At 42.3% G+C, this 19,091-nt stretch overlaps 3 protein-coding genes across 3 annotated transcripts in view; 1 reads left to right on the top strand and 2 right to left on the bottom strand.

Annotated features, from left to right (window-relative positions):
• Window positions 1-6,011, top strand: part of tymp (thymidine phosphorylase) — a 7,314-nt gene extending 1,303 nt beyond the window's left edge. Inside the window, exons 2-9 of the mRNA XM_008296451.1 lie at window positions 388-455; window positions 526-624; window positions 1,598-1,727; window positions 1,807-1,925; window positions 2,202-2,364; window positions 5,116-5,343; window positions 5,539-5,679; window positions 5,798-6,011. Of these exons, the coding sequence (XP_008294673.1) occupies window positions 388-455; window positions 526-624; window positions 1,598-1,727; window positions 1,807-1,925; window positions 2,202-2,364; window positions 5,116-5,343; window positions 5,539-5,679; window positions 5,798-5,943 (1,094 nt within the window). The 3' untranslated portion in view covers window positions 5,944-6,011. The remainder of the gene's footprint in view (window positions 1-387; window positions 456-525; window positions 625-1,597; window positions 1,728-1,806; window positions 1,926-2,201; window positions 2,365-5,115; window positions 5,344-5,538; window positions 5,680-5,797) is intronic.
• Window positions 6,012-7,444: 1,433 nt separating this feature from the next.
• lsm8 (LSM8 homolog, U6 small nuclear RNA associated) lies at window positions 7,445-10,259 on the bottom strand. Its single transcript, XM_008296446.1, has 4 exons — window positions 10,071-10,259; window positions 9,013-9,053; window positions 8,365-8,492; window positions 7,445-7,845 (listed from the first exon to the last, which is right to left on the bottom strand). Exons 1-4 carry the CDS (start codon window positions 10,099-10,101, stop codon window positions 7,755-7,757), a joined length of 291 nt encoding a protein of 96 aa, XP_008294668.1. The 5' UTR covers window positions 10,102-10,259; the 3' UTR covers window positions 7,445-7,754.
• Window positions 10,260-14,733: 4,474 nt separating this feature from the next.
• The window catches only part of grip1 (glutamate receptor interacting protein 1), a 31,723-nt gene continuing 27,365 nt past the window's right edge, over window positions 14,734-19,091 (bottom strand). The window contains exons 24-27 of the mRNA XM_008296447.1: window positions 18,469-18,579; window positions 18,146-18,262; window positions 17,918-18,064; window positions 14,734-17,711 (exon numbers count right to left, since the gene is read on the bottom strand). Coding sequence (XP_008294669.1) covers window positions 17,412-17,711; window positions 17,918-18,064; window positions 18,146-18,262; window positions 18,469-18,579 — 675 coding nt within the window. The 3' untranslated portion in view covers window positions 14,734-17,411. The remainder of the gene's footprint in view (window positions 17,712-17,917; window positions 18,065-18,145; window positions 18,263-18,468; window positions 18,580-19,091) is intronic.

Raw genomic sequence — 19,091 nt, forward strand, 5'->3', positions numbered from 1 at the left:
CTAAAAACCTGTCAGATAGCAGGTTTAGGATTGTTAAGGGTCGATTATCGGGTCACGACTGTAATTTTAGGTTTTTAAAGTCTGTTGGTTTATAACATTTAAATCATAGCTGTTGGAACATTAGACTCCTCAGCTGCTGATAAATCATCTGTCAGTCAGATGTGAGCAGATTAAACTCCAGCTGCTGACCGAACTGCCACCTGATGCATCCTTCATGAGAAAGAAGGATTCGTCATCTGAAGGCGTCTCCGTCTCTTAATGAAACTGGACGGCCTTCACGGTTCATCGCTGCGACGCATTCGACCTTCAGATGCAGCCTCTGAATTGGTTTCTAGTGTGTTCGCTGTTTCTGTCCGGATGTTAAACTACAATCGTTCCACCACACAGTCACAAACAGCCGCCGGTCACTAAGCAGCGACATCACAGCTGCAGCTACGAACCTGAAGCTGAAACAGGTTCATACAGACGCCACAACGAATGGTCTCAGTGTTGATGATGTCATAACCTCAGGTGTGTGTCCGTCAGGTGCCCATGATCAGTGGGCGGGGCTTGGCTCACACCGGAGGAACTCTGGACAAACTGGAGTCGATTCCAGGATTCAACATCCACCAATCAGCGGCGCAGGTAGACTCCACAATTACAAATACAAGCTATGCTATGCTATGCTATGCTATGCTATGCTATGCTAGCAGCGTGGCTCTGGGGGATGCTTTTCATGTTGCGCCACCTTGCTGGAACTGATTTAGTGAGAAAACTTTGGTTTAACTCTGAAAAATATCAGGTGTGAATCCATCCAACTGTTTTAAAAACTCAAAAAAAAAGAAGTAAAAAGACGAAAAGAAATCCCGTTTTTCTGATTGACTGAAGTTTGTTTTAGAATAAAAAGCAAACAAAGTGCAGAAATAATGACGTCCATGAAGCAAAAACAAGTCTGAGGAGCAACGAGGAAGCTGAACCTCATGATCGAAGCTCTTTTAATGACGTTTCCTTCTTCCGGTTTAATCACAGAAACTGGAGAATTAGCGCCACCTGCTGGTTCCAAACCAACTCCTCATATTCACACAGTGCATGTTAATGGGCATTAATTCACATTTACTTTTGCCAATTTTGTTAAAAGTTCACAAAATGAAGCAGCACATCTGGATGCAGATCCGGCTAGTGACGAAACTAAGAATAAAAAAACTGAAATGATTAAATACGTGCGTTTTAGTCGGAAGAAGGACAGAAAGTCTTGAATGTGTTAAGAAACAATTTGGAGAAAAGAAGTTGCTTCAGCTGTAAAATGTCCTCATTGGACTTTGTCTCATCTACAGACTGAACGGTTTCACTTTGATTGAATTAAAAACTCGTATAAAAACTTCCTCAACACGTCGGGACTTTTTTAAATCCTCAGTTTTGGTTCCTTACTTCAAGAAATATAAACTTTTTTTATACTTTTCCAGAACTGAACAACCTGAAAATGTAAAACCGTCAGAGGAAGTTGAATAAAAACTATAAAATGATTTAAATCGACAACCTGATCGAAGACTTGAGACTTTCTTTCGTACAGTTATTGATTAATTTTAGTTAATTGTGATAAATAAACGTTCTGCTGCAGATCCGGGACATCCTGGGCTCGGTCGGCTTCTGTATCGTGGGTCAGACGGAGACGTTGGTTCCTGCAGATCGGGTTCTTTACGCGCTGCGGGACGTCACCAGCACCGTGGACAGTTTACCGCTCATCACCGGTACCGACCCGCGCCCAACAACAGAACCCGCTGCAGCCACACGGCAGCCTAACGCGGATCTAAATGTGTTTTTGTTCAGGTTCTATCATCTCAAAGAAAGGGGCCGAGTCGCTGTCCGCTCTGGTTCTGGATGTGAAGTTTGGCCGAGCTGCTCTGTACAAAGACCTGGAGGGCGCTAAAGAGTTAGCGCAGCAGCTAGTAAGTCCAACAAGAAACCATCAGGTTTAAGTGTGGAGTCGCCCAGCTGCTGGTTTACAGCCGACAGGGAATAAAAACACAAAGACTGTAAATCTGGCAGCGAAAAATCACATTAAGAACAAAAACTGTAAAAAATTGCAAAAATAACAGCAAATATCTGTAAAATAATTGGATTATTTAGCAGATTTAACCGCGCAGTGCTTTAAACGCTCCCTTTAAACATCTCTTTGGGTGATATGAGTTCTGAAAGCGTCTCCGGTTTGTGGTTCATTTTAGGTGACAACAGGAAACGGACTCGGTATCCGAACGGGCGCCGTCCTCAGCAGGATGGACGCCGTGATCGGTCGATGTGTCGGGAACAGTCTGGAGGTGATCGAGTCTCTGGAGGCGCTAAAGGGCAACGGGCCGGACGACCTGATGGAGCTGGTCACTACTCAGGGTAAAAACTCTAAACCAGACCCTGAAGTCGGGCTTTAAACCTGAAGTCGGGCTTTAAACGAGTCATTTATGGATCTCTTGACGTCTCAGAAGAGCTGGAGCTAGTTTTCTTAACTTGTACAGATGCTAAAATACTAAAATTAACCTGTTTCTGTGTGGAAACTATAAACACAGCCAAAAAAAAAAGTTTCAGTCAAAAGCAACTTAACTAAAAATGCTGAAGTTTCTTTCATCTTCAAGGGCCAATAATGACAAATATGTCCTCTGCTCTAAACTATTTAAATCTGATAGAAACTCTTCTGTCTGTGTCCTCACCAAACATCACGTCCATGGAAGTTGTATTTCTGGAGACACTGAACCCTTAAAAGGGCTTCGCAGGCGTTTTTGTAAGATCAAAATACAAAAATTCACAAGTCTGGAAACAAGAAATTGTCAAAATTCTGCCAAAATCATTCACAGAACTTAGCTTTGGGTCCTACAGAATAAATCAATAAACTCTGAACACAACACAACAACCTGTGATGACAGCCTGACCTGTAGTTTAATAAAAATTAATCACTTTCTCATCAATCAGAGCTGAAAATGAAAGTTAATATAAAACTAAACTGTGGTTGGAAGCTTTTAAACGTCCTGCAGGAAAAACTGATGGAAATCAACAACAAGCATCACAGACAGGCTGAAATTGAGTTTTTTCATACGATCCAGATAAACTCGGTGACAACAGCAGAAACGACAAAACCTCCCAAACGTAAAACAGAAACATCGCACGCGGTGATCTTTAACCTCCCCCGAGTCCACACCAACACAAAACCAAAGAACGCCGACAACCTGAAGCAACAAACGAGCCTCATTCCTGAGAGTTTTCAGATCAGGTTCAACAACATCCGTGTCTCTGACTCTTTGTTATCGGGATCGTATTTACTTTGTGCTTCTGCTGATGTCGTTCAGGCGGAAATCTAAAGAAATGAGCCGACAGATGTTAAAATACAACACGAACCGCTAGAAGAGAACATAAGGAAGGCCGTCACCGCCTCCTGCTCCTGTATTTATATGTTTAAACCGTATAAACGTGAAGCCAGAGCGTTGTGGATGTGATCTGTAACACTCACCCGTCGCTGAACTCCACAAAAGTCCAACAGGAGCTGCAGAAACTCCTCCTGGAATAAACAGTTCACAGTTTAATCTGCTTTTTATTATTATCAGTAAATGCAAAGACAACACAAAGACTGCAGCTGATTCATGACGATATAATCGACTTCCTGAATATACAATAACAATAAAAAAGTAAGAGGAAAAATAATCATGCATGAAAGGGTTAATAAAGATGCTACCACATAACTTTGATTTATTGCCAAAACTTGGTGTTTTCATTTCATTATTTCAAATTGATAAATTAAGAAATATCGCCAAAAGGAAAAGAAATATGGAAAATAAAACTGAAGCTGTTGTGAAAAGTTCCATCTTTGAGCACGTTAACAAAACTAAACATGCAGAATACTTAATAAAATAAAAAATAAAAAAATAAAATACTCTGGCAAAAAAAATCAATGATTCAGCAGAAATTGTTCTAATAATTGATGAATATTTGCTCTTTAATTTTGCCAGAACTAACCTTAAATTTACACTTTTTAATGTCAGATTTTGGGCATTTTAAAACCATTTTTCCAATTTGACAAAACAAGTAATTGTCCTTAATGTGATAAGACCTGCAGGTCTAATTGTCAGCTAACTAGCTGAAGCAGCTATAATTAGCTAGCGGCTAATTAAAGCGGCTACAATTAGCTAGCGGCTAATTAAGGCGGCTACAATTAGCTAGCGGCTAAAGGCTAGCGGTAAACTTTTATAAACTGTCAAAAAGAAACAGTGACGAAAAACAAACACGGAGACTTACCGGTTAGTGTCGGTGTGAAGAAGTGAAACCGGGTGATGTTGACGGTTTATTTCATCCACAACGAACACAACGGAGCTTGTTGTTTGGCTAACGTTAGCTCCGTTAGCTTCATTAGCTTCCTTCGCCTGTCCGCGGCGCCATCTTGGAACCTGCTCCGGTGAGGAGTTCAGGGACCCTCGGACAGAACTCGTTCCCTAAACCAATCCAAGTGTTTTCAATCTGCTGAAACAGATTTAAAATAAGAAAACAACCTAATTTCATTCAGATTCATCATATTTTACAGATTATAAGTCACAGGATAATTGCACAAGAAATAATTTCCTTATTTTAAAGTTAAAACATCCATAAATGATTATAATTTACTTTTCTCATGCTAGCAAGGATATTAAAGAAACTAAACACAAACGACCCAAACAACAGGAAAAAATACCTCATCTGGTTGTGACCTTAATGCAGCGTTAGCTTTACAGACGGACTACTGACTGTGATTTGTAAAATTAGAGCAGTAGCATAATGTTAGCGGTTTGTTTTTTTTGCTGTTTCTTCAAAAGTGACGTGTTTGTGTGATTTCAGTCGGACAGAAGCTGCAGTGAGGGATTCACTCGTAGATATGTGCGGTAGAAATCTGCCCGTTTGGCTGTTTTTAATTTAGTTTTTGCTCCGATTCAGTCATCAACAGTAATTTTAATGTTTGTTGCTTTTTTTCTGACTGAAATATTAAATGTAAATGTTTCTAATGCCACAAAAAGTAATGTGATAAATTTGTACGTCATCAAGCCGTCCAGTCTTATGAGTGTGTAAAACTTCATAAATATGACGTTATTCTAAAAAACCAACAAGAGCAAACTGTTGCTCCTGCAGGAGGCATGTTGCTGCTGATGACCGGTTTAGCGTCCGACCTATCAGAAGGCAAAAAGAAGATTTCCGACGCAGTGATTGGTGGAGTCGCTCTGTCCAAGTTCCAGGCCATGATGGCGGCTCAGGGCGTAGCCAATGAGACGGCTCGGTCGCTGTGCTCCGCCAAGACTGATTACTTCAAGGTCCTGAGAAAATCTAAGCATGAGATGGAACTGAAGGCTCCTGCAGACGGTAAAACATGAACACCGTCACATGCTGGTGACGCGTTCAAGGACACACTTATTTACAAACATCCCCACAATATTAGAATTAGCTGGTTTACTGTGTGTCTGTTTTGGTTGTGTCTTTGGCTTCAAGGCGTGAAGACAGTAAAGAGTTTTATGCATTTTATACTTCGTCATAATAAAAGATTTTTACGTCCTGCAGGTGTGGTCGCGGACGTCGACGGTCTGGTTTTAGCCGAGGTTCTTCATAAGTTGGGGGCGGGACGATCAAAGGCAGGAGAACCTGTCAATCACAGCGTGGGGGCGGAGCTACTGGTGTCCCTGGGTCAGAAGATCAAGAAAGGTGAGAGGTCGATGATGATGATGATGATGATGATGATGATGATGATGATGATGATGATGATGATGGTGGTGGTGGTGGTGGTGAGTTCAGGGATCCTGATAAACTCCTGTACTTTCAGGTGCTTCCTGGCTGCGGCTCCATTACGACGTTCTGGCTCCGACTTCAGACCAGATAAATCGACTGCAGAACGCTCTGACTGTTAACGACGACACACAAACACAACACAAACACGCTTTGGTGGCCGAGCTGCTGCTGCCTCATTAACACCGTTTAACTTGTTTATTTATTAGCACCAGATCAAATTTACTGCAGAAAAAGTTTTCACCCGCCAAGAAAGTTTTACCCTTTAATCACTTTTCAACATCAAAAGTTCTCCTGCAGACTGCATCAGGTTGTCCTCCAGGATTTCTCTACACTCTGCTGCATTCATTCACCCTCTTTAACCTTCACAAGCCTTCCAGGCTGCTGCTGAGAAGATCCCCACATCATGATGCTGCCACCACCGTGCTTCACATCATGACGCTGCCACCGCCGTGCTTCATCATGACGCTGCCACCACCGTGCTTCATCATGACAGTGAGGATGGTGCATTAGTGATGATGTTCAGTGTTTGGTGTCCGCCAAACGTGTCTAGTCTGATGGAAAACAAGCTTTTGGTCTCCTCAGACCAAAAAACCTTCTTCCAGGTGACTCCAGAGTCTCCACATGTCTTCTGGTGAGCTCTGGTCCAGATTTAATCAGAGATTTTTCCAACAGAGTCTTTCTCTTTGTCTCCATGAAGCTTTGATGGTGAAGAACAGACAGTTGCATGAACAGTCTCTAACATCTGAGCTGCTGAAGCTGGAAACTCCTTCAGAGGAGTCTTGGTGGCCTCCTTCACTCGTCTCCTTCTTGCTCGTTCATCAGTTTCGTAGAAATCTGTTGTGTAGATTCTTGTCTAAAAAAAATCTAATTAAACTGACAACTGAAGAGGAAAACTTCCAAAGAACTGAATATGTTTTTAGATTTAACAGCTGCATAGAAAACAGGAATGAACCCTAAAAACAGGTGCTGCTGCCTCATGAACATGAATCTGTGCTTCCTGCTGACACACAAAAAAAGATTTGATTAAAAGCTGATTATATATTATATACAAAATATTGGTGATGATTTTATATGTCAAATGATGTATTAAATTCTAAATGTATTTCAGTTATTACATGTCGTCCTTATTTTTATTATTCATGTATTAATGTATCAGCCGGATGTTTAACTGTTGATGTGAAGCTTTAACTGCAAATAATCAACGTCGTGCTCGCGGCTCCATCTGCTGATTATCTGACCAAATAAACAACTGATTGGTTGAAAATGAGTAAAAATTCTTGTTTTAACAGAAAATCTTCAGAATTTGTGAAGCTGCAACTATAAAATGTTTTTACATGAAAAATAACGTAAATGATCATTAAAGTCGCTGCCAGTTAATTATCTGCTGATGAGCTGATTATTGCTTTAATCAAAAACCATCTTCAGTAAAATAATTAAAGCTCAGATCGGCTTTTTAATTTAGGACTTAAACATGCGGAGATTCGTCCAAATGTTTTAAATCTGTCGGCTGAACAAACTAAATGAGACCAAATTAATGTCGCACATTTTTAAAAGATTTCTGTTGATAATCAAATTTAAACAAAACAAAAATAAACAGATTTCAGCTTCATGAAAAAAGCTGCACTTTGTTCTCTGGTCGACATTAAAGCATCTTTAGTTCAGGAAACAAACAGACGTCCGGTCAGAAGTCGACAAAACAAACTTTATTGAACAATCTGAGGTTGACAAAAACACTCGAAGCATAAAAAAGTTCAAACAACTCAAACAACTCACTTCTTTATTTATAAAAAATACAAACACAAACATGTCGCAGCTCCTGAAGACGACCTGCTGAGCTCCTCTGGACACGTCATTATTCCTTTAACATCCGTCAGTTCCACCAGTAAAACTCAGCAAACCTGCTTCTGGAAACCGCCTCCGGCCGAGTCATGATGTCGCTGTCGCCATGGAGACGGTGATGCTGCAGCAGGTCAAAGGTCGGAGGTCAAAGGTCAGTGGACGACGGAGTTGAGCGGCTCGGCTCGGATGTTTCCTAAATCCAGAGTGGAGTCGGTCTCCTCGTCGATCTCCCCGATCACCGCCCTGTCAACAACAACAACAAGACAACAGTGAACAAAAACAACAAAAAAATAAAAACAACACAAGACAAACAGTAAAAAAGAAACAAAAAGGAAAACAGTAAACGCTTCTTGTGGAAAATGTAAACAAGAACACGGGAAACACGCGGTAAACAAAAACAACCGAGCAGAAACAACAAAAACACAATAAACAAAAGCACACAAAGAACATCATAAACAAAACATTTGAGAAGATTTCCTTCCTGAAACGAAGCAGATTTGAATAAAAGTTCCCACTGAGCTAACGATCATCTTCATTATTGATTAATCTGCAAAGCATTTTCTCGACGAGTTGATTAAATCTTGATTTTACTAAATACTTCATTTAAAGTGACATAAACAACAACAGGCAGCAGTTTCTCTCATTTGACAGGCTAGACTTTCTTGGCATTTAAAGACAGACTAATACAAATAACTGATCGCCGAATTAGCCGCCGCTGATCAACTGATTGATTAACTGATTGATCGATGAAAGGTGACTCACACGTTGTCTCCTCGGACGATGTAGAGCCCCAGCACCACCTGCTCCACCCCCTGACTGGAGCTGAACACTCGCTCATGACTCTCGTCCAGGATCAGGTTGATGGTCTGATCGAAGCCCTTCAGGGTGCCCTGAACAAACAAACAAACAAACAAACAAACATGTATAAAGTGAAACAGGGTCCAAACTACACCAATAAGGTACATTTACATTTCCTGTCAGCAAAAATATGTTTGTACAAAGTGTTTATTGATGACTGGCTGTGAGAGCTCAGTAGTGGAGTTCCACAGGGTTCTATTGTGGGTCCTCTACGATTTTCATTATATTTACCTCAATAACATCAACCATGTTAATTTCTTTGCAGATGACAGTTTTAGGCTTCTGGCTTTGAGTTTGATTATTTTAATTTATCCATAAATAACCCTTGAGACCTAAAACCCAGAGCTAAAAGCTTTTTGTTCAACCATGAACTGTTGCTAAATTCTGAGGTATTCCCAATCTACACAGTTTTTAACTACCTTAAACCGTTCTTTAGCATTTCTCCGTGCAAAGAGAGTTTTAACGTGGTTATCGCTTTCAAGTAAATTATTTTTGTCGTCTATTAAAACACATCAACTCGTCCTGTGGAGGTGAAAACGGATTTGAACTCACCACAATCATCCTGCCGTCTGAGGTGACGATGGCCACAGTACCTGGACCAGGAGTTAAAGACACAACAGACCACACAACATGATTTAACCAACAACCAACATGAAGCTATGTTCTGACTCGCAGCTTCAGATTCAATCAGGAATAAGCCCTGGTTTTGTTTGTTTTTTTATTGTCGTCCTGTTTTGGACAACTTTGACCTCTTTGTAGTTAAATAAACAACAACAATAGGATCTCATTGTAGTTTATTTATAAATGTTTTGCAGCTTCATGTGGTTCAGAAAATATCATGAGTTGACTTCTGTATTATTCATTTCTTTGTTAATGAGCTCAAATCTTTTCATGACGGCTTCATTCATTTATTTTTTTCATATTTTAACTCACTCATAATCAGAGATTATTTGTCCGGTTTTACAGATTCAGAATCAACGACGTGATGAGAAACAACAGTGAAAATCCAGGTTTTTATCTTCAATAGTTCCTCAAACAGCCTCAAATGTCATCGTGAGAAAAAACCTGCAGAAATTCAGTCGACGGGCAGTTTGTAAAAGAATTGATCTCAGGGTGTATTTCATATATCAACCATAAATTCAGATGATTTCAGACTGAATGATCCAGATGTTGTTTGTATTTCATGTTGTGTTGTCAGAATAAATATGACTGGAACAAAATGACCGTTTTGCTTTTGTGGACAAAATAATAACTCAGAATATTCGACTAATCATTAAAATATTGGACAGATTAATTGACATTAACTGATGTGCTCACGGCTCCATAACTTCAGTGTTTTAGCTCCATGTCTGAGCAATAAACGGACTAAAAACAGAAAACTGTTGCTCGGTGTTGAGTTTCCGGTTCGCTGCGGCTCTGAGGTGAATTTTAACAAACTTTAGTTTCACTCCGGAGCTTTTGAACAGAAGCTGCGCTGCTTTGTGAATTCATAAAAACACCAAACTAGCATCAGTGTTAGCTCACACGCTAAGCTAACTAGCATGCGTTCACTCATTCGGACGGGGCGGTTAGCATGCTAGCAGGCTAGCGGCCGACCGGCGGCAGGATACGGTTGATGTAGCTCTCCAGGGCGGTGGACATGCTTCGTCCCGGGCTCGGTGCTCGTTAGTCCAACGGAAAGGTCGGTAATTAATCCCACCGGTTATCTGGCGCAGAGAGAAAGAGCGGCAGCCGCTAACAGACAGCAAAGACCGGGGAGCAGACCGGACTGATCGAACACCGAGTCATCGAGCAGGACGGAGAGCGGAGCGCCGAGCGGGAGCAGCTCATCCTCACGGGAAAGATGCACTGAGGTACAGAGTGGATCAGAACATCTAGAATTTAATAAAAAAAACTCTAATCCTCTCAGTCAAATCAGTACGACACGGTTAAAATGGGTCCAATAACCAAAGTTCTGAAGTTATTTAGTAGAATATTGATTAGATCAAAGTGGACTTCTGCGTTTCTGAGGTTTGGGACCAGATGTTCTGCCTCATATCTCTGACAGGGTTTTATACATTTCACATCTTTCCTTCAGTCTCTGCTCAGCAATGCTCCTTATTTCAGTCCAGTTTAGGCTAATTTTCTGGCCTTTATTTATGTCCTTCACGGTTGATTTGTTTTCTTCTCACCAGCAGCTCTTTTCCTCAACAACAACATCTTATTAACTTAAAATCTAAAACTCAGATATTGTGAAAATTCATGTCATTGGGTTTTGTGGTTGTTGTAAAATAAAAGACTTGCTACAGGTGCTTCTGCTAAGTTTGTGCGGCGTGTATAAAATTCACCAAATGTAAGAGTGAACAGGAGAGTCCTCATGCACCGACAGCATCTGAGGAACCCAGTGGATTATTATTGGCTTTAGTGTCCCCACAGCAATAGGAAAATCCTTAGTGTTAGCATGTTGTGCAGCTAATGTGGCTAACGTTAGCTCTGATGGTCAGAGCTCTGTGGAAGCTTTAATTTGAACCAGTAAACCAGGACTGGGTGGGTCACATGTTTCCATCTGGCAGCTTCTCTCCTGCTCTCTGTGCTCGTAAACTACATTAGAGTTCAGCTGAAGTCACGACAAAGCTGCTCTCATGTACAGATGTTTCTGTTTTATGGTGTCAGACAGCAGAACGAGGACGAAACAGCGACGGAAACCCATTCAGATGAGCTAAAACACTGATTTTATAACGGCGTCCGACAAACTCACCAAACACAGGAGTTGAAAACAACAGCATGTCCAGACATATTTATCCCCAGAAAACAAGATAGAATCCTTCAGGTGTTTTTCTCCACGCTGTCAACCACCAACGTAGAGAGTCTTCTTCCTGAAGGGGGCGGGGCCAGCAGCATGTGGGTGTTTACATCAGTCAGGTCATTGTTAGTGTTTCATATTGTAGCACTTTGCTCAATGACTGTTTTTTAAAATGTGAAATATAATGAACATTGACTTGACTGTTAAGGTAGTAAAGCTTTAACTGTTTTACTTATTAAAACTGATATATTGCGTTTTCTTCTTTGTTCAACTTGGCCTTCTCCTGCTCCTGCACTTTGTGAACACTTGTTTGAAAGTTGTTCTTGTCAGTATTATGATGAAACGTGTGTGTGTGTGTAAACCCAGCGTGTGTGTTGCTGTGAGTCGACACATGGAGTCCAGTCCTCCCAGCAGGTCTTCATCTTTATTGTTGCTCAGTAGTCGTCCATACAAAGGGGGGTGGAGGAGAGCAGTGGAGCCCGACAGGACAAACACCAGGAACGTCATGCTACCAAAGTATTAAATTTGTACAAAAATACTTTACAACATCCCTGTTCCTTTAAAGAAAAATACAGTTTGGTTGGTTGGTGAAGCTACATGGAAACTAATCTGACCCACTATTTCAAATGGCAGTGCAATGCATGTGTGTGTGTGTGTGTGTGTGTGTGTGTGTGTGTGTTGTGTGTGAGTGGACGTCTTGTTGAGGTGAATCACTAGAGTGCAAATCCTTGCTATGTTTTACACACACACACATACACACACATACATGTACAAACGCACACTCTAACACACACACTGTTCATACATGCGCACAAACACAGTGTGTATGGCTTTAGATCTCACTCTTCAAACTCTCCTGAAGCCCCGCCCCTCAGCTCTGTGGCTCGTTCCCATTGGTGGAGCAGTCTGTCTCTGCTAGCAGCTCTAATTACCAATAAAAGTTCAGTTTCTCAAGTTGTAGTTACCAGTATCATGTGCTAACTGAAGACTAGCTTTGCTAGCCCTGTGTTAGCTGTATGCTAAGTGACTACCCGCTGTGTTAGCCCTGTGATAGCTGTTAGCCAAAAACCTGATAGCCCCATTTTGTCTGCGAGCTAAACCAAATAATGGCTTTGTTTACGATGTGTTCGTCCTGTTGTCTTTGTGTTAACTTTATACTAGCCACCTTAGCCCAGTGTGTACACCTAGCTTTGCTAACTAATTGTAAGATCTATGTTAGCAATGCACTAACCATGCTTATCAGATGTTAGCCTTGTCTGTTCATCATTTTCCAAGTCTGTGCTTGCTGTGAACTAGCTAAATGATCAAAGTGTTAGCCTCATGTCAGCAGTATGCTACACAGCCTAGCTGTGTTAGCCCTATGCCAGCACTAAGTTGTGTTAACCAAATATTTTTCTAAAAATTATCGATATTTACCCTATATTAGTCCTAAGTTATCTATATTTTAGGTTTGTGCTAACCATATACTAACCACGTTAGCCCCATGGTAACACATAGCTTGGCTATCAAGATATCAGACCTGAGTTAACAATGTGCTAACCAAATATTTACTATGTGTACCAAGTCTGTGCTTCTGTGTACCAGCTATATTATCCAAGTGTTATACTTGTGTTAGCAGTTTGCTAGACAGCCTAGCTGTGTTAGCCTTGTGTTAACACTAAGCTGCATTAACCAGATGTTTACCAAATCTTAGCTGTGATTACCATATGTTAGTCCTATTTTGTCTTTGTTTTTGAACTGTGTTAACCATGGTAACACCTAGCTATGCTAGCGAGATATCAGATCCATGTTAGCAATGTGCTAGCCAAGTATTTACTATATTTAACAGGTTAACCTTCGCCTAGCTCCAAATCTGTGCTTGCCATGTATTAGCTACACTATCCAAGTGTTAGTCTTGGTTTAGCAGTGTGTTGGACAGGCTAGCGGTATTCGTCTTGTCATAGTTTTTTGATATAAGTGTTAGACTTGCTTTGGCTGTATGCTAATAGCAATGTTTATTAGATATAAGTCCAATGTTACTGCTTTGCCAACCAGATACAGACTATGTTTAGCACGTGTTAGCCCTGAATCGAAGGTGTGTGCATGAACCTGACATTAAAGGTGTTAGCCATGTTCTACAACCCAATTGCGTTTGATCAGGAGTGAATACAAGTTTAGCGACTGTAGCTCTGTGTTAGCCTAGGTGAGTGATGACCATAAACTAATCATGCTAGGTGCTAGCTCTGTGCTAGCCATTTGCTCTGTTTAGCAGATGTTAGTCTTGTGCGAGGTCTGTGCTAAGCACACACTAGCTGTGTTGGCTCTGTGCTAGCCATGTGTTAACATATAATATGTTGGCTGGATGTTAGCCTTGAGTTAGCTGTGCGCTAACCACACATTAGCTGTGCTACCCATGTACTAATCAAACATTTGTTATGTTTACTAGATGGTACACTTATGTTTGATAGGTGGTAAACGTAGCTCCCACTAGCCTTGTGCTATGTGCATAGCCACATGTTATGGTTATGCTAGCCCTGTATTATGTATGTGTTGGCCACATGGTAGCTATGTGCTACCAATGTGCTGGAAATCCAAGACTTCACAGTTACCAACGTTTGAGTAGACCAGCCAATCACAGCTACCACACAGAAACAGAAACAGTCAATCACAACTGCTTCAGTCAGCCAATCACAGCTTCCCTCCAGAGCAGCTGTTGGACTGTTTGCTCTACAAGGTTTCTATTGGTTGTTGTTGCTAAGGGAGGGTTCTGATTGGCCAGTTTAAATAGTGAGTTCAGATTGAGGTGAGAGCAGGAAGATGTTGACATCACTCTAAAATAAACATACACACACACACACACACGCACACACACACGCACACACACACACACACACGCACACACACACACGCACGCACACACACACACACACACACAGGTATTTACTGTCACAGGTTTCCTGATTTAACAGGGTTTTTTTTTTTTGTGTAACATCGTTGTTTTTGTGGTTATGAGGTGACGGTTTTCGGGGTTTCGATGGTTTCGATGTGAACAGCGACGGGACCGAACCGTTTTTTTAATCTATTTTACATCTTTTCAGGTTCAGTCGCCATGGAAACAAACAAACAAACAGAGAGAACTGACAACAGTCAATCAAAAAACACACCGATCGATTAGCATAATAGATCACTGTTACTGGGGCTGGGAGGAGGAGGAGGGGGGGTTGGGTGGGGGCATGCTTAGCTTCTTCCTGGGAGCTGATTGGTTGTGTTGAGCCAATCACTGACAGGCGGGAAAATGTTTGTTTTCTGATTGGTTCCAGCCAATCAGCTGAATCACTCAGAATCTGTCTGTCGTCCCCGCTGCCTTATTGGTTGAGGGAGGAAGAAGGGGGCGTGGCAAAGCCAAGATGAGGAGTTGAGGTGGGTGGGGCTTAACTGGCCTTGTGTTTAAACACACACGTAACATACACACACACACACATACATACACAGTGTGGCCAGTCCAACAGGTGTAAACAGTAGAAAAAGATTCTTATTGAACTGCTCAGTGTCATCATCATCATCATCATCATCATCATCATCATTATTGTCAGCATGATTATTATTACTCTTCCAGTGTGCAGCTCGTTCATGGCACAGAACTAAAATTTCAACAGTAAACCCTTTGTCTTCGTGTCCATTTCGTTAGGGATGCTCCGATCAACATCAGCTGATAATTATTGGAAATTACTTGATTTTGTGACAATAAAATTCATCGGTAAGGAAAAGTAGAAATGTCCTTTACGGCGTGTATTCATCGTGGAGATTATCTCAGGCTTCTAAAGCTTCACAAACATTCGGCAAATCAGTTTTCAGGCTGTTGTACCGCACAACACAACAAAAAGGTAAAAGTTTTAGGATTACCACTGCTGCCGTCACAAGCTCCTGTTGAATGTCTACTTAACTCGACGTGGACTTTTTGCTGTCAGTCCATCAGAGGATTTTGTGTTGAAGCACAACAAACAAAAGCAAAATAACTTGTCTGCAGGTTTTCAAAAGTGGTGGCTACAATTTACTTTAAAAAACAAACAAAAAACGGTGTACTTTTCGTACATTCTGCACTTCCAGACCTACTCTGAGAGTTCTAGGACTTTCTTTCTGACTCTTTGGGATAGGACTATGTTTTGGAACTTCACTGAGACATTGGTTCCTACAGTGGAAACACGAGTAGCTTCCTGCGGTGGAAAGGTCAAGAACGATTGGTTCAGTTCTGTTTGACTCGCCTAAACCTTAACTGTGTTGCTTTCAGGTTCAATTGCTTAAATACGTCTCTAGTATTTCTGCGTCTGTGTATCATCGATGGTTGGTATGTCCAGTAAGGTCTGTATGCAAATTTGGGGTGGTCTCTAAAATAAGACTGTAGCCAAAGCACCAGAACACCTTCCTTATTCTAATGCTTCAGTTTAATAATGTGCACAATAAAAGTCCATCGAGGCAAAGCGTTAGAAGTTATTCTTCTTAGGCAACTAAATGCCTTTATTTTGTCTGCCCATCATGAACAAGGACTCCCGGCAGTGGTACAGTCCACGGTAGGACTCCGAATGTAGGATCTTTGGCATGCCAGTGGGACCAGTCTGAGAAGTTTGGAGTTCTTTACTCATGGACTGTTGATAGTGATATTTTGGGTTTTGTAAATGTGCAGGGTTACCTAGAATATTGGGTATCTAATTAGAGAAGCTGCATCATGGCGCTGCTTTTGACTCTGCTTAAGAACCATTTATAATCTTCGACTCAAACCATTTCCAACTGTGTACTTGGAACTGATCGTTTCAAGACTTGCACGTAACCACGACCATCTTTAATCTCTTGGTCTAAACCCAACCTTCAGGTCCTGTCAAGACACAGCAGCTTCTCACCCAGTTTTATGTGGGACAGCATCAAAGCAGTAGTATCCTAACAGTATCTGAAAAATCTTTTCAATCAACTTTCAAGCATCAGGCATAACCATTTGTTGCAGTTAAACCTCAGGCATACCCCGGCCTTTACTGTCGAATGCTTCATTGGTTGAGGAGTTGTCATTTGTAGTTTTTAAAGTAGATCCATGTTAGCTAATATCCTAACATTTGGACCAGTGATGTCAGCTTGCAGAATACTGAGTAATCCCAATAACATCAGACCTGAACACTGATCGGAACATCCCTAGTCTCCTTGGCAACCTTTCTGTCCATCAGCAGGTTCTGGATTCTGGACTTGAGTCCCATCAGTCTTTGTGCTGCTGTGGTTCATGCCCAGTAGAGCCAGAAGCCATAGTTGTGGTTCTAGACTCCTAGAAGCAGTGGCCATGGCTCTGACAAGACCACAAACAAGACTCATGCCTTGGACCAGTAAGACCACTAGTTGTGACTCTGGCTTCAGTAGAAACAGTAGCCATGTTCCTGCCACCACTAACACCAGTACCCATGTGTCTTGGACCTGTGAGACCATTGGTTTTGGCTCTGGTTTCAGTAGGACCAGTACCCACGGTTCTGTAGCCCTGAGACCATAAACCAAAACCCATGTGTCTTAGACCAAGTAAGACCATTGGCTGTGGCTCTGACTTTGGTGGAACCAGGATCCACGATTCTGTTACTACCAAGATCACTGGCTGCGGCTCTAGCTTGAGTAGGACAAGTAGCCATTGTTCTAAGCTTCTAGAACCAGTAACCATTGATCCCAGAACAGTAAGACCATTGGGTGCGGCTCTGGCTTAAATGGGACCAGAAGGCCATCCTAGGCTTGGAGACCAGTAAAACCATTGGCTGTGGTTGTGGCTTCAGTAGAACCAGTAGCCATGGCTTTCAGCTAGCAGGACCAGTAACTTTGAGTCTTGGACCGGTTAGAACAGTAGCCTCTGCTGTGGTTCCAGTAGGATCAGTAGTTATAATTCTGATTCCAGTGACACCAGTAATACCAGTATGCAGAACTGGTTCAGGTGAAAAGGTGAGGAGTTTCTCCAATATGTCAGTGTGCTTTCAGGCTTTTTAGCAGTTCAAGGGTCAAACTTTAGTGGTCAAAGGTTGAAGTTCATCCAGAGGGTGTGTGTAGCACCATGAACCAGTTTAAACAGCTCAAACCAGTTTGATTCAACTTGGTTGTCCCGTATTTCTTACTGACCACTCCAGTCCAGTCTGGTCAGAACCGGCTGAATCCAGTTTGATCCAGTTTTTGTCTGCTATAAGGAATTATTATTAACCTGCCCCACCCCAAGCCCCGCCCCCAACCCGTCTCCTGGTTGGCTCCATTTCATCGGACCGCCATCTTCTCCCTGGCCAATGGAGAGCTCCACGGGCCCAAGGTCGCTGCCGATTGGCTGAGGGGAGTGGCTGCTGTTGGTGGTGCCGTCGGTGTGATTGGTCAGCACGGAGGAGGAGGAGGGGTTTCGGCTGATGACGAGCTCCAAGCGGTTCGGAGACTCTGCGATGAGAGGGACGACGAGGCAGCAGTCGAAGTCTCTGGTTCGCACGTGGTTAATCTGGAGGACAGAAGACTGTTATTGATCAACCTGCAGACAGATTTATGGAGTGCTTTTGTTTAAACTGTTGAAAACTCGCAAACTAAAAAGGCGACCGACGATTGAAGCTAGATTTACAACTCCTTCTGTTTGTTTTTTAGCAACTGGATATAAAATAAAGGATCCAAAGTGGTGCGAGGACATCTGACAGGTGTGTCTTTTTGTACCTGTAGTATTCGGTCGTAGGCTCGCAGTCCGCCACGCTCCGCCGGCCCTCCCGGTCGGATGTTATTCACGTAGACTCCGCGGTCCAACAAACCATCAGAAACGCTGAACCCAAAATCCTCCAGGTCTGTCGCCTTTTCCAGAGTGAGCTACAAACAGACACACTTAGTTAGCATCGACACATTCATGTGGTCAGTGTGGACCATAGTGTCAGAGGGAGCTCCGGTTACCTTGTGGAGTTCCACAGGGTTCTGGTTCAGGATCTCATTCACTTCCTGCCTCATTTTCCTCATGGCGAAGGCTCGGCGCTGAGGGTCAGAGGGCAGGGTGTTGGACCGAGGCGTCACCTGGGAAAACACCAAAGCACTGAACATACCAACGCAGAGAGGTGACCAGAGCAACCTTAGGGAGCAGTTAGACTTTAAGGTTTGATGTAATACCCCCGACATAATACAACATAATGTAATGTAACGTGATATAATGCATCGGAATGCCATCTAACATAACATAATTGACTACAATGTAATATAATCTATCTTAGTGCACTGTGTACCTGTGGTCTGGAGCTGCTGCGCTCCTGGAAGCTCGCCTGGCGGCCCAGCGTGCTGCGCAGAGGGGTGGGGTCGTGGTTTAGGCTGAGGGTGGAGCCCGACATGATGGTCGCCTGGAGACAGCCAATCAGAGAGCACCAGTCAGAAACATCCAATCAAATCCAACTCAGATGATTAGAAAACACAAAGGTCATGGACCACGACCTTTAACCTCGGCCAGGACAGAACATGTTTCTACTGATGGAATCTTTTGTGACTATCGACAGGTTGTGTTGATGTCTCTGATTTTCTATTTTCTACGATCTGCTGGTGTTTTCGCAGAGAAAAGATCTACTTATGGAATCTACTGTTGTCTCCAATAGATCTGCTGATGGGATCAACGCTTGTCTTCAAGTACAAGATCGACAGTTTCTATATTGAAAAGATTTACCAAGGCATATGTTTACAGGTCTGCTGATGCGATCCATTGTTGTCTCTATGAACAGGATCGAATGTTGTTTGTCTCTATTGACAAGCTCTAGTCATGGGATCTACTGTTGTTTCTACTGACAGGATCTACTGATGGGACCAACTGTTGTGTCCAATCTACAGTTTCTACTTTCAAAGATGTGCCATTGTACATGTT

This window comes from Stegastes partitus, unplaced genomic scaffold (assembly GCF_000690725.1).
Source record: "Stegastes partitus isolate 25-593 unplaced genomic scaffold, Stegastes_partitus-1.0.2 Scaffold1129, whole genome shotgun sequence".
In the NCBI taxonomy this organism is placed as follows: domain Eukaryota; kingdom Metazoa; phylum Chordata; class Actinopteri; family Pomacentridae; genus Stegastes; species Stegastes partitus.

What these genes read in the sequence shown, in the direction of transcription:
- lsm8 (XM_008296446.1), bottom strand. Translation starts at nt 10,101, where the DNA reads ATGTCCACCGCCCTGGAGAGCTACATCAACC. An exon ending in CAGACGGCAGGATGATTGTG is followed by an intron (nt 8,493 to 9,012) that starts GTGAGTTCAAAT and finishes TTGTTTGTTCAG; the next exon opens with GGCACCCTGAAGGGCTTCGA. An exon ending in ATCGTCCGAGGAGACAACGT is followed by an intron (nt 7,846 to 8,364) that starts GTGAGTCACCTT and finishes TGTTGTTGACAG; the next exon opens with GGCGGTGATCGGGGAGATCG.